At 40.1% G+C, this 15,886-nt stretch overlaps 1 protein-coding gene across 9 annotated transcripts in view; it reads left to right on the top strand.

Annotated features, from left to right (window-relative positions):
* The window catches only part of nhsl1 (NHS like 1), a 185,396-nt gene that overhangs the window by 134,723 nt on the left and 34,787 nt on the right, over positions 1-15,886 (top strand). For 8 of the 9 annotated variants that reach the window (XM_012962801.2, XM_012962804.2, XM_012962805.2 and 5 more), the window contains 3 exon segments: positions 1,194-1,380; positions 4,927-5,058; positions 11,531-14,749. In XM_012962801.2, the coding sequence (XP_012818255.1) occupies positions 1,194-1,380; positions 4,927-5,058; positions 11,531-14,749 (3,538 nt within the window). 9 annotated transcript variants of the gene reach the window in all.

Here is a 15,886-nt window from a genome sequence, read left to right as displayed (position 1 = left end):
ATTTTATTCAGGCGGGTTGCCATTATTGTAGCTAATATTTTTATATCTGCATTCAGTAGTTATATTGGTCTATACTTTTTTGGGGATAGGGGGTCTTTGTTGGGTTTGGGAATAACTGTAATCCGGGCCTCATTCATTTCAGGAGGGAGAGATTTTCCATTTGTTTTCCGATTTAAGTAGAGATGCCATCATTTTATCAGATTTGTTTGCGTATCTATAAAACATATGCCTCCCCTGGCAGCAGCACAAGCAGAGACACAGGAGGAGGGAGGGGTTTCCCTGCTGCTGCTGAGTAAAGCCTGTCAGTCAGTGCTGTGACCAGTTCCTGTGGGAGACTGAAGGACACTCCCATGTCTCATTTGGCTCTGACTTCTGATCAGTGAGCTTGTGTATAGGAGGTAAAATGCTTTCAAAACATCTTTCTTTCTGCATCATTTCACATTTTGAGGGAGGATGAATATTATAACTGAATATGAACTTTATATAAAATGTCTCCTTTAAAGATGAGATTGAAGTTGCCCTCCCACACTAAACAGTTTTTGTATCACTTGAAGTGCAGCTTGTGTGTCTGTGTTGGTTACTTGCGGGTCAGAGTCGGAGCTGTGTTCTGCATAGGGGGACAAAGATGGCGCTTGTGAGCTCTCCCTTGTGCATCGCTGAAACATCTGGGGTGTTTGCGGCTTCTGTTTTTTTCTTTCCCGACAAAGGGCTCATTATGGTGACCAGTGGGTGATCCTGGTTCATGAAAGGCTTTTTACGAAGCGATGTGGACCGGTCACTCTGCTTATCTTAGGTTATTGTAGTGGGATGGGAGTGAAGCTCTCACAGGTGCATTCTTCCTATTAAGCTGAATGTGTACTTTTCAAAAACATATGGTTTTCTGAGGTAAATCTAATGTTCCAGGATTTTTAGCTTTGCCATCTAAAGTATGCTGTATTCTGCTGTTAAAAAAAAAAAAAAAAAAAAAATTGGCAATTTACTTACTGCTGGGAGATCTATAGAAGTCAGAAATCTCAAACTATACGTTAATGGTATTGGTACATTCAAGAGACATAAGGATTTCCGAATCAGTTGTCAAACTGTGTAAAACAGATCATTTTAGCTTTTTTTTGTAATTTATACCCTCTGTTGTTCATGAAAGATACTTTTCAGATTTAACTTACTGTGCTAATGGCAATTATTGTTATTTTCAGTTTTCTGTTTCATTTAATGAAGAGGAACAGATCCTTTCAACCAAAAGGCCCAAGACTCCTGTGTTGCTTGAGTTTTCTGAAACGCTCACTAACTGGACCAAGTCACTGCCACTGCCTACTCCAGAGGAAAAGATGCGTCAGGAGGCTCAGGCAGTACAGACAGATGTAATTCCTATAAACATAACAGGTAAATCCAGAACTTGCAGAGAGAAAACCAGTGCCAAATACGTTTAGCTAGCAGGTAGCGAAGGTTTCAGGCATAGTATCTATTATATTTTATTTTATAATAATTTTTTTTTTTTATAATTATTCTTTATTATATTTTTTTTTAATAGAGAAGAGACCAACAGTGAGTATATAGACTAACTACTAGAGATTGCACAAGGTGTCTACCACCCAAATCAAAATGTGAACAAAGGTTTTACAAAGTTTTGTGTGTTACCTTAATACTTAACTTTTATTAAACAATCTGTAAAAAGTTTTTTCTTGGCAAATAATACAATAAAATGTCAATTGCCAAAGTGAGACCTAAATTCATTGATCAATATCATGATTGTAAATTAAAAACAACTCAACTTATACAAAGCACACAAGGGCCACCAATGGCCGTAATGATAAGTCCCGTTACCCGTTAGCTCAAAACCCCCCAGTATCTTGCACAAAAAGTTGCGCAGCTATCCTCAGCCACACTTGTTGCCTATGTAAATGGAAGCGGCTATCAGGAGCCGAGTACAATATGCGGAGAGAGTGCGGGTAGATGTCGCTATCATACTAGTGTGCGGCTCTCTGCTGTATCATTCAATCTGGTCACTTTGGACCTCACAGTTAACCCGCCCTCCCGACTGTGCTGCCTCAACACTAACTACGGCTATCAGGAGCCGCGTCCCACATGTACCCTTCCTAAGTGCTAATGGCTTCCTGCAGCGTCACTATTGCTAATGCCCAACGCGTTTCATCACATTCTCTCATTAGCTTAGAAGTTCCCTGTAGAACCACTCATCAAGGTGCTTTTCCATGAAATCATATACCCACTCTTGGGTGTGAGTTATGTAGGTAAAGCACACAGCAGTTGATTACCTTTTGCACCATGGATACAGTGCAGAGCTTTTGGGGGTCAGCACAGCCTGAGGAAACCAAAAAGATGCTGTCCTCTGCCAGGATGGAAAGTGACAGGGAGGTGTAAGGCTTGGGACTCTCTGGCCAATGGATCCTCTAAGGGGAAGTCATCCTCACACTCATCCATTTCTGGAGTTGATACTCCAGGGCAAATTTGCCCATGGGCAGTAACCCATAGCAACCAATCAATGATTGACTTTTTTCAACTAGCTGCATGTAGAGCAATGAATGCAACAATTTGATATGTTACTTCCCTTGGGCAAATTTGACCAGTGTTAATAAATGACCCTTGCTGTCTTTAGTAAGCTGGTCTTGTTTCAAGACAGAGTGGTTGACTGTGCAGGTTTGAAAAGGAAGCGGACGCAACCCCTTCTATGGGCTAAAGCTTTCCTCTCCACAAGGCTATGGGCAATGTTTCACAGGCCAGCCCACCAACCTTGTTGTATGGGCCATGTTTCACAGGCCAGCCCACCAACCTGTTGACAGTGTAGGCACTTCGCAGTAATTACACAACTCCCTGAGCATTTCGACTCCCCCCAAATGTGCATGCCCAGATATACCTCTGGGCTGTGTCAATATTTGCTGTGTCTCAGAAAAAGTAGCCAACTATCCTAGATGGGATATCCACATCCGGCCCATCCAGCATCCACTATTGCAGTTGGGAAAGGGTATGGTAGATTTTTAAGAGAGCAAATTTTAAACTCATTGAAGGTATATTTCTGTAGAAAGATACCTTCAGAATCAAACTTTAACACTAATGACCACCTCAACATTTAAAACTTGATAATTCAACTGAATAATTCAAGCCATAGATATTTAATTTAGAGTTGAACCCTTACCATATAAATGGAGCCTTAAATGAATTATATTTGTACTGGTCTGTGCTGGAAGCAGGGCAAGACTTACCAAGAGGATCTCCAGTGGGCCCAGCCTAGGAGAATTCCCATCTGGCCGTCCTTGTATCCACCATGGGCCTATATATATAAAAAAAAAAAAAAAACTAACCTGGCAATATTTATATCTAATTGCTCTGGCAGTGGCTCTTTATAGTGGCTCTAGGAAACCCTTATCAGACACTGGCTAGATATGTGCTTCAACATGAAATGTACATGTCTTCCAAATGCAATCTATGATAACACTGAGTAGTTTGAAATTCTAAAATTCTAACTCACATTATCAATGAAAGGTTATTTTAGCAAATTAGTTACTATAAAATAAGACACTATGGTAATGCAAGAAACAATATATAGCACACATAACTGCTTGGTCACCAGTCTACCTCACCTCTCTTGAGCATAATGCATTGATTGGTTCCTGGAGTCGCATTACGCATGTTCTGTTATCTGTACTTTACATTTAAATTTTAATGTCTGCATTCATTTTATATGCATAATGCATTGAATTCAGCTAATACAGGATATACTGTGTATATATATATATATATATATATATATATATATTATGCATATTTTAAAATAAACATGGTGGCATTATTCAGTGGAAGTGATGGGGTTAATTTCCAGTTATTTTTAGTTAATTGTTGCATTTTGTCTTTGTCACAATAAGGCCTGGTTATTTTTTCCAATCTTAGAAAAGTAAAATGGCTGTCACCGGAGCAAGCTTGAAACTCCCAGCTCTTATTAAGTTGCAACTCATATTATCCAGACACAGGAGACGGGAATTAATTGTTTACCAACAGAAGCTGGAATATGGTATTGATAAAACTAAGTACTGGTGCTTGGCTGCTGCAGAATAAAGACAAAAATATGCCAAGATGGAGGCAGAAGCATGGGGCTGTGGTAGGGTTCCACTGACACGTGTGTCAGTGTGGTCAGTATTTTTTTCTAAGGGTCACTGACTGTACCCAAAATGTTCCTGCTGCATAGTTCTTAGTACAGGGTAATGCCTGCATTGTAATTTCCCATTTAGTTCAGATTAATGTGATCTGGGGCAGCTGCTGCCATTTTAATCACTTCCACAACATGACACACTGGTGTGTAACCTTACACTAAAATTATCCTCTGCATATTAATTACCTTAATAAGAATTGATTGAAAATAAACTCTTTATAGTGGCCCCCAAGAAGTCAATGGACTTCTAACGCAGCTAAATTCATTAGGCATTGGCATTGAGCTACTGAATGTCTTCTCCATTCTCACTTGTTCTACTAAAGGAAACAAAACTACACTTTCAACTGCACTTTTCTGCAAAATTTAAAGGTGCACAGAGCAATTTGTCACTTGCAGGATCTGTAGTACCAACCGGTGACAAATCATCTAAAATATCTTCATGTCTGGAATAATAAAGATTGCTGCAGGTCACACATCACCGGGTAACTGTGGAAAGTTTTCTTCATTTGGCTCAATAGCTCTGCATTTTAAAAATTTCAGCAGCTATCTGCAAAAGAGATGAACTTCCTACCCCCATTGGCCTGTAGTGCACCGTTAGACTTATTGTGACAATGTGCATGATTTTGGTTTTTAATTGCTGTAGGACTTACTATACTAACATCATCTATTAACATCTTATCAGTAATTGTAATCTAGAGGTAACCAATGCATGATGTTAGGGTGCTTAAAATTAATATTACCTTGCTTGTTCTACTACTGTATATCAGGGGAGAATTTCAACCGCCAGGCCAGCTTTCAGCGGTCACTTATTTATACAGACACTGCCGTAAGATGTTCGAAGAAAGTCAAAAGGAGAAAGACTATAACAGGCGTCCCAAACAACTTACAGAAGGAGCTAGGTATGGCTCATGAGATCTGTATTCCAAATCACGAAACCATCCTCATTGCTCACCACTACTAGTTTAATTACATCTACTGTCGCCATCAAAATCAACACAATCTAATGTCCTACAAAATATTGAACAAGAAATGTAAAGCCTTTCATAGACCAGACTGCTGGATAATGCTGAAATAAATTACCACCTAATTGTATCAAAATTATATTTTAAATGTGTTTATATTTCCGAAGTCACTATGGCAACACTGGGTAATCCCTGCCCTTCTAGGTCACTGAACAGGGTATGGTTTAACATTATATATAAGCCTCCACCCCCCCCACCCCCCCCACCCCCATATGTACAACCCTTACCAGTTTGCAGGGGCATAGGATTCTACCTCTGGTTTAGATGTTGCCCTTGGGATTATGACATAGTCTGCAGATTTCCTGGAAGGCTGATATTCAGACCATGACAAGAGTATATGTTTTGCCCAGTTCTGGTCCACAGCTGGTATTAAGGCACGAAAGGTCAGTTGTTACCATGGAGCCAGTGAGAGACTTTTTTGCTGTTTTGACATGCACACCAAAAGATGCAGGGACTGGATGCATTCTATTGCCCAGAAGTGGGGTGTAAAGCCAGATGTTCAGCACACACTGTTGATGTCAGAGCAAAGGTATTTTGGTTCCAATTGCTGTCTAAATACCAATACTCTGCTTTTAGCACAGGACTGCAACAGTTCCTAAAGTCTTTACTACAGACAAATTATTTCAACTTTTAAAAGAAAAAGCTAGATGTCCTGTTCATATTTATCAATTAAGGAGCACATTGTGGAAGGTGACTGAGAAGAAGGGACAAGGGGGATACAAGAGGGACCTTAGAGCACATTGTACCAGGGTAATTGCTACATCCTGGGTGGCAGAAACTAGGGCCCCACCGGAAGCCATTTGCAAAGCATCAATATGGACTTTGGCATCTACCTTTATCTAACATTACAAACTGGATGTGTTACATTTTCAAGGGGCGAGCAAAAAGTCTTTACACATACACTGAAGGTTCTGTAATCATTTTTTAAGCAGCCTTCATCTAAGCTTGGATAGTTCCCATTGTTGGTGTTTGCTGCCATGGTGACCTGGAAAATAGAGAAATGTTATTAGCTTAACATAATGTTTATTTCCAAGTCACTCTTCATGGCAGCATGCACCAACTTCCCTCCCTTCAGTTCTTCTTGGTTACTAAGGCAAAGGAGCTGGACCTTTTCTTGTCCAATGACCTAGAATTGTGTGGATTACCCAATGTTGGTGAATGCTGCCATGAAAAGTGACTTGGAAATTGAAATTATGGTAAGTAGAATTAAGTCAAAAACAACTGAACTTTTCTTGGAAACGTTTCACTACTCAACCAAGTGGCTTCTTTAGTTCAAATGACTGGTAGGGAATTCCCCGGCATTTAAACCCTTGGGGGGTAGTACAGTCACAGACATCCAATCACAATGGTTCCATTGAACTTATTCAGTTAGGTGTTAGCTGAAACTGACAGGTGTAAGAAGGTATGATCCAGTCACAATGGTACCATGATTCTCATTGGTGCAGGTGTTAATTCTTCTAAGTACATGACTGGAAGTGTGAACTGTTGTGAAACCACCGGGGTAAGGATTTCAAAGCGGCATTGTATGTTGATGACAAGCGGTGTCCCAGGCCCCCTCCTCTGTTCAGGGATGGTTTTTCCAGGCTGGCATAAATGGCCTCTTACACACACCTTTCAAACCATCTGTCCTCTCGGTCCAAAATATGCACGTTACTGTCCTCAAAAGAGTGTCCTTTTTCCTTGAGGTGTAGATAGACTGCTGGGTCTTGTCCTAAAGAGTTAGCCCTACTATGTTGGGCCATTCTCTTACAGAGACAGGGGGCGCTTCTGCCATTAGCCGAGTTGAGAAACTCGCCTCAGGCGGCAGAAGCGCCCCAGTTACCAGGGGCGGCAAAAAGCCGCTCCTGGTAACTTTAAGAGCCGAATTTCCGTTTTTTAAACCGGAAATTCGGCTCTTCTAGTGCAGAGAACGCAATTGCGCTCTCTGCACTAGCGATCTCACCGCCCCCGGACCCGCTCCTGCGCTCAGAAGGTGAGCGGGGGGGCGGCATCCAGGAGCCGCCTCAGGCGGCGATTTGTCTAGAATCGCCCCTGTACAGAGAGGTTGTTTTGTCTCCCCAATGTATAGGTCAGAGCACTCTTCACTACACTGGACAGCATATACCACATTAGTTTTCATGTGCTTTGGTGTAGGGTCTTTAGGGTGCACCAGCTTTTGTCTCAGAGTGTTGCTGAGTTTGAAAAACACAGGAATGCGATGTTTGTTGAAAATTCTTTTTTTTTTCTGATGTTCCAGCAACATATGGGATCACTATGTTGCTTCGCCTGCTGTGTTCGTCACTTCTGTTTGTTGGTCTGGTCTTTTTGCAGACTGGGTTCACTTTAGTCTGGGTACCCACAAGTTTTCCTTTTTAGATGTTTGTGTTCCTTCTCTTTAGCCTTTGCATTGGATGCCACAGTTTCTGCCCGATGATGTAGAGTCCTAATGACACCCAGTTTATGTTCCAAAGGGTGGTGGGAATCAAACAGCAAGTACTGATCTGTGTGGGTGGGTTTCCTGTATACTTCAATATCCAGCCCCCCCCCCCCTTTGATAATTATTGCACAGTCCAAAAAAGCCAGTTTGCTGTCTTTCACATCTTCCCTTTTGAATGTGATGTTTTTGTCCACCGACTTTATGGGGGGAATTCACAAAAGTGGTGATATTGAGACAAAATAAAAGTGGAGACAGGTTTGTCGGATTTTCCACCTAATTCACAAACCTCTATCTCCACTTTTGTGAAGTTGTCTTTTTAACAGACTGTTTTCAGATTTTGTCATTTTCCCGACATTTTTTTTTTTAATTTGCCTTTAGCTCTTAGTAAATCTGTCGGTGCCATCAAACCCAGTCCCACAGCTACACGAGCCTTGGGATAAGGATTTTACCAGCAGGATTTTGCATTTCATTTGCCATTTGTCATTTCACTTGGTGGCATTTCCTAAGGGATAATTTTAGTTTGCCCAGAGAAACTATATTTCATTTTTTCAGGACAATCTGGGCTTTCAAATGCTTTCTATATTTCTGTGTAATTCCACTACTGTAACAAGATTTAAGGGTCTAAATACCTTCTTCTCTAATCATTACTGGTCAGCAGCAATCCAGCCCACACACCAACATGCCCAGTGAATAGAGCTAGGGCCCAATGGGTTTTTATCCAGTGCCCTGTTGGGCCAGTCCAACCCTGTACCCCAATATCCCAGTTTGGGTGCCAGTGTGTATGTGCTGTTTGCTGATCACCAAGATGGCTGCTGGGAACAGGTGGGGGGCAATGCAGTTAAGCAGCTCTGTAGTTCTGGACATGCTATGGGGGCACAGATAAGTTGGGGCAAATGTCAGTGAAAGAGGGGGCACTGTTGCTTAAACTAAAAATTTGACTGGGAGGCTTTACTTTTCCTTTTAATAAAAATGTTTACAATATATTCACACAAAATGTATTATTGTATGCTAAAGCTAGCATAACAATGCAAATGTGAGGTAAAAACTTTTTATATTTAAGATATAAATTAAACTTTTTTTTAATCAGTGTTTTACTTGTTTATAAAATGTTAATGAGGCTTTTTGCACCTATTGTTCTAGGGTTAGACAGAAACTTGTCCCCTAACAATAGGCTGCTAATCCCCATTAATATTTTAACGATCCCCCAATGGGGCCCCTACCTTAGGTGTGAAATGGAGACTGGGGGAAACAAAACAAAACAAAAGCGTTGAGAATTGATCTGACAGAGTTGCACTGAGCTTTACTCCATTTTGAAAATGTCGGGGGAAAATGTCGGGAAAAAATGTTGTTAAAACGTCGTATAAATTTTGTTTAAACGACAAATTCATAAAAGTGTCTGTAAACTGTCTTTCCTTCACCAAAAACGGAAAAGTGGCGGTTGAGTCGGAATTTAGGCGGATTTCTGTTTGTGAATCTGGAGAAAGTGTTTTCCACCAGTTTTTCCACCACTTTTACTCCAAAAAAGGGCTATCTCCACTTTTGTGTATTCCCCCCTATGTGTTTGGTGAAGGCTGGAACCTTGTGTGCTTTAATTTTGACCTCGGTGTCATCCACATATCTGAACCAATGACTTTGTGTTGTTCCCTTGAAGGTGTCCAGGGCTTTCTTTTCCACTTCTTCCATGTAAAAGTTCACTACAATTGGAGACAAACAGAAAAACAGCTTTGTTCTGCTGCTGAGGGTGTTGTCTTGTTTCAGTCGTTTCCTCACTGTTTCAATTGCCTCGGTAGTGGGTTTGCATGTGAACAGAGATGTAACGTCATAGGAAACCATTGTATCATCGATCTCCAGTTTTAACTCCTGCACTTTTTTGACAAAGTCTATTGAGTTCTGAATGTGGTGTACTGTGTTTCCAACTAAGGGAGCTAAGATGGTACCCACGTATTTAGCGATGTTATAAGTCACAGAGTTAATGCTGCTGACAGTTGGCCTCAAAGGGGCTCCTTCTTTGTGTATTTTTGGGAGTCCATATATAGTTACATAGTTAGTTACATAGAAACATAGGGTTGAAAAAAGACCAAAGTCCATCAAGTTCAACCCTTCCAAGTAAACCCAGCACACACAACCTATACTTACCAATCTATACATAAACTATATATACTAATACTAACTGATATTAGTATCACAATAGCCTTGGATATTATGCTTGTTCAAGAACTCATCCAGACATTAACAGGCATGGAGTGGCTTGGCTTCACCTGGGTAAAGGCTATGGTACAAAGATGGACTGATGACCCTTTCCTTCTCAAGGTGTTGCAAGCAGTCTATAACCTTTTTCTTGTAGTTGCTTGTTGGAGCTCTCTTGAGTTGTTCATATGTGTCTTAATCATTGAGCAGTGTGGACACTTTGGCATGGCAGTCTGTATTTAGTACCACTGTACGCCTTCCTTTATCCGCTGGCAGGATAGTGACACTTGAGTCCTTGGCAAGTGATGTCAGAGCCCTCCTCTCCTGCAAACTTGGACGGGGGGGCTTTAGCATTAGCTAGGGCTGCTGATACTTTCAACTGGATGTTTTCAACCTCATTCACTGGTACCTTATTGTTATGGATGGATGGCTGTGTGGCTGTGATGAAGTCTACCACTGAGACATACCTTGGGGCCACCGCAAAGTTTAGTCCCTTGGCTAAGACAATCTTCTGTCTGATAAGTTCTTTACCCGCAGGTCCTTGATGTTCTGGCATGTCTTGTTCTCATCTTCCTCCCTGTTGATTTGTCTGTTCGTTGGGTGTTGTTGGTATGTGATAAGAAATTGGTGAATTTGGTTATTTGCGTCTCCTTGCCCATGGCATGTTGCGCAAGTTGCGGCCGCTCTGAGAATTCAACCACTCTTTGCTAAGTCCGCACTCGTAGTTGTGCTGTCAGTCTCTGTTTTATATTATCAAATTTATGAACCAGGACCTCGATTGAGAAGTTAGTCTGTCTACCCCGTTCATTTAACAGTTGTTTCTGGGAAGGATCACCTTGGCCCTGTGACCTTTAACCGAAGAACCCAGACGTAGGCTTCATGGTGCGATTCCCTGATAGCAGCATTGTATAGTTTAAAAAGAACATGGTTTCTGTAATCTGCAAGTTTTCTGCCGGGGAATTCATTTGGACTAAAGAAGCCACTCGGATGAGTGGTGAAACATTTTTGAGAAAATATCAGAAAAGTCCAGTTGTTTTTTACTTCTACTAGATACTGTATATCATGACCTGGATGAATGAGAATCTTCATAGACAAATTATGTTAAGATGGTAACATTTCTTTATTTCATTTCATTTATTTCTTTATTATTTTACAAGATTTTTTCACCATTAACTGAGTATATTTTGACTAATCAAAAGACAATGTATTGCATCCAGATAGAACTGCTAGCTAATGTGCTACCAAAATGTATTGTTTATTCTTTTACTGAATACTGATTAACAATTGTTCTTATGCTCTATTCAGAACAAGTATAGATCCTGAAACATTGAATGCAGTCTCATTGTTGCATGGTTCTGTAATTATCTGTATGTGTTGAGCATGAGGTTGCTGATATGATAGTTACGTAGTAGTTTGATCCATTATTCCCTGCAGAAAAAGTCCTGTTATTCTTTGAACTGTGTAAGAATGCGTAGGTTCCATAAACGTGACTTTTGACTAATAAAGCTGGTTTGATATTTATTGATTAGTGAAGTATTTTAATGCCAAGACATTGTACAGGATGAAAAATGTAATTTATATCTTTGCATGGTGTGGTGGACCTTGCATGGTCTAGTTGTTTTTCCACAGTGCATTTTAAAGAAAATGTATGATAACAGGTGTGTATCATTTTTATATGTTCAGTTGTTCGGTATTCTAGAACAAATAATTACATATCAATTTCTCATTTATATTTGAACCCAACAGCAGGTACTGGACACTCTGACCTAAGAAGGAATTCAGTGCTCATACCTGATGATTTTAATACTTTGGAACATTGTCACCACTCAATGCAATTTCTGGACACCAGAGATTTTGGCTGCCAAACCAATAAAATAAAAATAGTGCCACCATCAATTAGAAGAATCAGAGCACAGAAAGGGCAAGGAATTGGAATTCTGATGTCCACTTCCTCTGGCAACATGTCTACTCTAAGTGACTCTGCAGCTTGTTCTTCATATCTAAATGGTAACCTGCACTTCCGTAGTCTGCCCAGGATTGGTGCAAGAGAATCTCTTCAATCCCTTAACCAAAAAAATTATTATTACAGCAACATGGAGGACCCTTTTACAACTTTGCCTTGGCAGTTAAACAAACTGCAAGTGGATGATACTAATGTTCAATTAAGGAGTAACCCTAGGTCAACTATTAATCAAAGGCCTGAGTCTCAAGAAGTAAAAAATTCTACTAGTGAAATTGCCTCAAGTCCAGCATGTATGGTCTCGCCTCATTCTTCTTATTCAACAAACATTATTCCAAATGCCATACTTTCATATTCCTCAGAAGTAATAAGTATTCACACTCCCCACAGAGGTGGACTTCTGGACAAGAAACCAAGAGTCCACAGTTCATCTTCTAACAGAAATGGTATTAGCAGGGACTATACTTCTGGCATTAAAGATAATTCCTCACCTGGTAACTGGCGTGAAAACAGTTCATCTAGGAACTCACAGATATCAGATACAAAGTCACCTATCAGTAAAAAAAGAGATGTTCCACACAACGTTCCTTGCAAAATTAACACTGGCTTTAACAACTACTCATTTGACAGTGACAATCAAAGTGAATTAAGCTACTCAGATGGTCGTCAAAGAAATGGTAGTATAACTAGCAGCATTAATAGTGCTGACAACTGGTTGTATGAATCTAGGCACAATGACGGTGCTCCATCTAGGAAACTATCTTCTGTAATTTCTGGGTCTCCTGTTAGCAATATGAGCGCCTGCAGTTCTAAGGGGAAGGTAGATTCCAGCTCTTTGTATTTTCTGAACCATGATGATTTTTGCACATCAATGCATATAGATTCTGGAATTAGTTTGACGGACCAAAGCATTCAGAATCTACACTATAATATAAATATCTTTGAAACAAAAAAAGCTGCAAATATAGAAGTGAAAACAGGATATAGTGACAAATCACTTCCACGTAGCATATCTTTAAAGAAATCTAAAAATCCTCCCCCCCCACCTTCCAGGACAGACTCACTTAGAAGGCCATCTAAGAAAGATATTCAGACCAGTGGGCAGGTGCTCAGTGAAACTCTTATTGCTACGCTTCAACAGTCCTTGCAACTAAACTTGAAGAGTAAGAGCACTGGGTCCACTTTGCAGTCAAGTCACTGTATGGATTATGCAGATCCCTGCATCATGTGCTCATGTAGCCAGAGTACACTTAGCAGCACTAGTAGTGGAAAATCTGTTATTGCTCCAAATATGTACACTCTCTGTACTGTGACACCCTCTCAGAGTGAAACCAGTAGCATGAAATCTGAATATGCGGATCAGTGGAGTTCCTTTATTGACTGTTCACAGACTCCAAAAGAGCAACCCAAATCATTTGCAAAACACAATCTAAGTAATCCTGATGGTCTTAATAATTACAGTGCATGTGAGCTGACCTATGGAATGAAGACCATAGCACCACATGGGTACACTGGATCAGTTAAAGTTAGTAATTCCTCTTCAGAAAAAACATACAGAGTTACATCACCATCTAGTGGATATTCAAGTCAGTCAAACACTCCCACCACATTGACACCAGTGCCTCTTTTCTCAAAGAATATATATCCAGAAAATGGAAAATACAAGTTAAAACCAAAAGTACCTGAAAGACGATCTTCATTGGTATCCTCGGTTTCAGTTTCATCTTCCTCTACTTCCCTTTCTTCAAATACATTGGACTCTCTGCAGCAGAACATGCAAATTTCAACTGTTATGTTGTCAGCCCATCACACTCTTCCAACCCCACAACTCACTCCTGACATGCCCCCACCCCCAGCAATGAATGCAACCAACACAATTTTTGTCGAGTGTTCACCAAAATGTCCACCTCCTTCCCTTGAATTTACAAGGCTAACAGCGGATAGCATGGATATGTGGCTTCCCTTCTCTCAAAACACTGCCATGAGTAAACCTAAGGACAGTCTTCCATATCCTTCCTTTCCACCTTCTCTTTCCATGATGCACAGCATGGTCCCATCACCTGTACCTCCACTTAACATTGAAATGCTGAAAATTGAAACAGAATCATTTCCTCTCAGAAATTCTGAAAGCAGTTATTTTGTACATAATGATCACAGTAAACATGAACTGTTGATACCAACTGTTCCTATAGTTACTTCTCATGCACTAGAAATGGTTCATTTGAGATCTGTGAAAAAAGCATCACAACTGGAAACTAAAACATTAAGAGAACACATGTCAGAATCCCACCTACAGGATGAGACATCCGCCTTATTGGTACAGCCATGTTTAGTACCAGCTGCTTCTCCAGAACTAAATTCTAGTGAAAGCCAAATAGAAAATTTCAGCATTCCTGCCCAGCAAGTCTCTGGTTTTAAAAGCAATGCAGTGAAACTAACTATTGGTGAAATAGAAGCAGACAAGGCATATAAAGAGCACATAGAAAAAAATACAAATTCAGCATACAATGGAAACTCATCAGGGCCCAAATTATCTCCTCATGAGAAACCAAGTATGTCACAAAGCACACCAAATTCATCTCTTAGCAAGGAGCCGCCTCTTGTTTCAAAGAAGCCTAAACTTGTACTTATTGCCCCAACGCCACAACTTGATTTGGCAGCAGAAAAAATAGCTCAAGTCACTGAAAATGTGAGAAGCATGCCAAATGCCTTTGAAAAAGATTCAGTTAGCAAATGTTGTGTGGGGGAGATAAATGACAGAACTAAAGATGAAGACATAGCAGGTCCAACCAATGGTTTGGCTCACCAAGAACAAGAAGCCTGGTTATCCCCATGCAAAGCTGCTAAAAATATGATTTTCATACTACCATCAGTTCCAGAAATTCAGAATCATCAGCAAAAGGAAGAGCAGCAATCCATGTCAGATGAATTCAACATTAGTGGTAACATTTCTGAGACTGAGAATACAAGCTGCAACCAGAATGCATCTCAAGATGATGAGAGTGGTAAGTCATTTTTTTTTTTTGTAACTTATATTTTTTATTATTGAATTCACAGAGGCATTTGACAGTCAGATAAATGATTTGTAAATGTTACAGCTTATTGACAGTCGGTTACTCTAAAAGCGGATTATTTTCAACAGTGGTAAGTCATTTTTAAGGCTTGCATTTTTATTTTTTTTTTGTAACTCAAATTTTTATTTGCCAAGTTTGAAAGGTTGTAACGCAGTACATGTGAAACATTGCACATCAAAGTATCTTGACAGCTGATTAGTTGACATTTTTCTTTAGCATGTAAGTGAGAAAAACATGGTATGAACACAGATACAAAACCAATAGGCCAATGAGTAATGAAATCCGGACATTATTACATAGCATATTTCGTAATTCAGCAACCTCTGCGTGGGCTATTGCTAACGTATGGTTTTTAAATTCCATCATTTATTGTATTTATGGGGTTTTTTTAGCTCTCTTGGGGGTTCAGTGCAAAGTAGGCCTCCCATGGTGACCATACGGTGGTGTTTGTTTATTATATAAGCCGTCATAGTTTCAAATCGTTTTTTATTTTCCACTCTTGTTATTACCTCAGATATGCTGATATGCTGGGGATTGTTGTGACTTCCATTTGGAAGTGAGTGCTAGTCATGCCGCTGTTATGGTTTTATTAATTTCTGAACTGGGCGGTTAAGTTTCGCTACGGGTTGTCCCAGTAGGAGATGTGGTAATTTAATATTGAGTGGTATTGCAAGTACCGAGCAGATAAGGTTGCTCACCTCTATCCAATAGTTTGTTACCCAAGGGCATTGCCATAATATATTGTTCAAGGTACCTCTGGTTGTACGTCCCCTCCAGCAGTATGGGGAGCTGTTTGGATATATTTTTGATAGCCTGTCTAGTGTCATATACCATCTCATTATTACCTTATAAACGTTCTTTTTGTGTGCGCAGGTGACTTAGAGACATGGACATGGAGAACTAAGGATTTTTTCATACAGGGTCAGAGGGTTAGCTGCGGCTGTGCCCAGTTTGGAAATTATAAAGTGTTGGACTTGCCAATATTCCATAGATTTATCTTTAGCCCACTTATATTTCTCTTTGAGTCTTATATAGCGGTAGGGCTTGTGATTATTATTATTATTAACA

This window comes from Xenopus tropicalis, chromosome 5 (assembly GCF_000004195.4).
Source record: "Xenopus tropicalis strain Nigerian chromosome 5, UCB_Xtro_10.0, whole genome shotgun sequence".
In the NCBI taxonomy this organism is placed as follows: domain Eukaryota; kingdom Metazoa; phylum Chordata; class Amphibia; order Anura; family Pipidae; genus Xenopus; species Xenopus tropicalis.
This window is presented reverse-complemented; position numbering and strand designations above follow the sequence as displayed.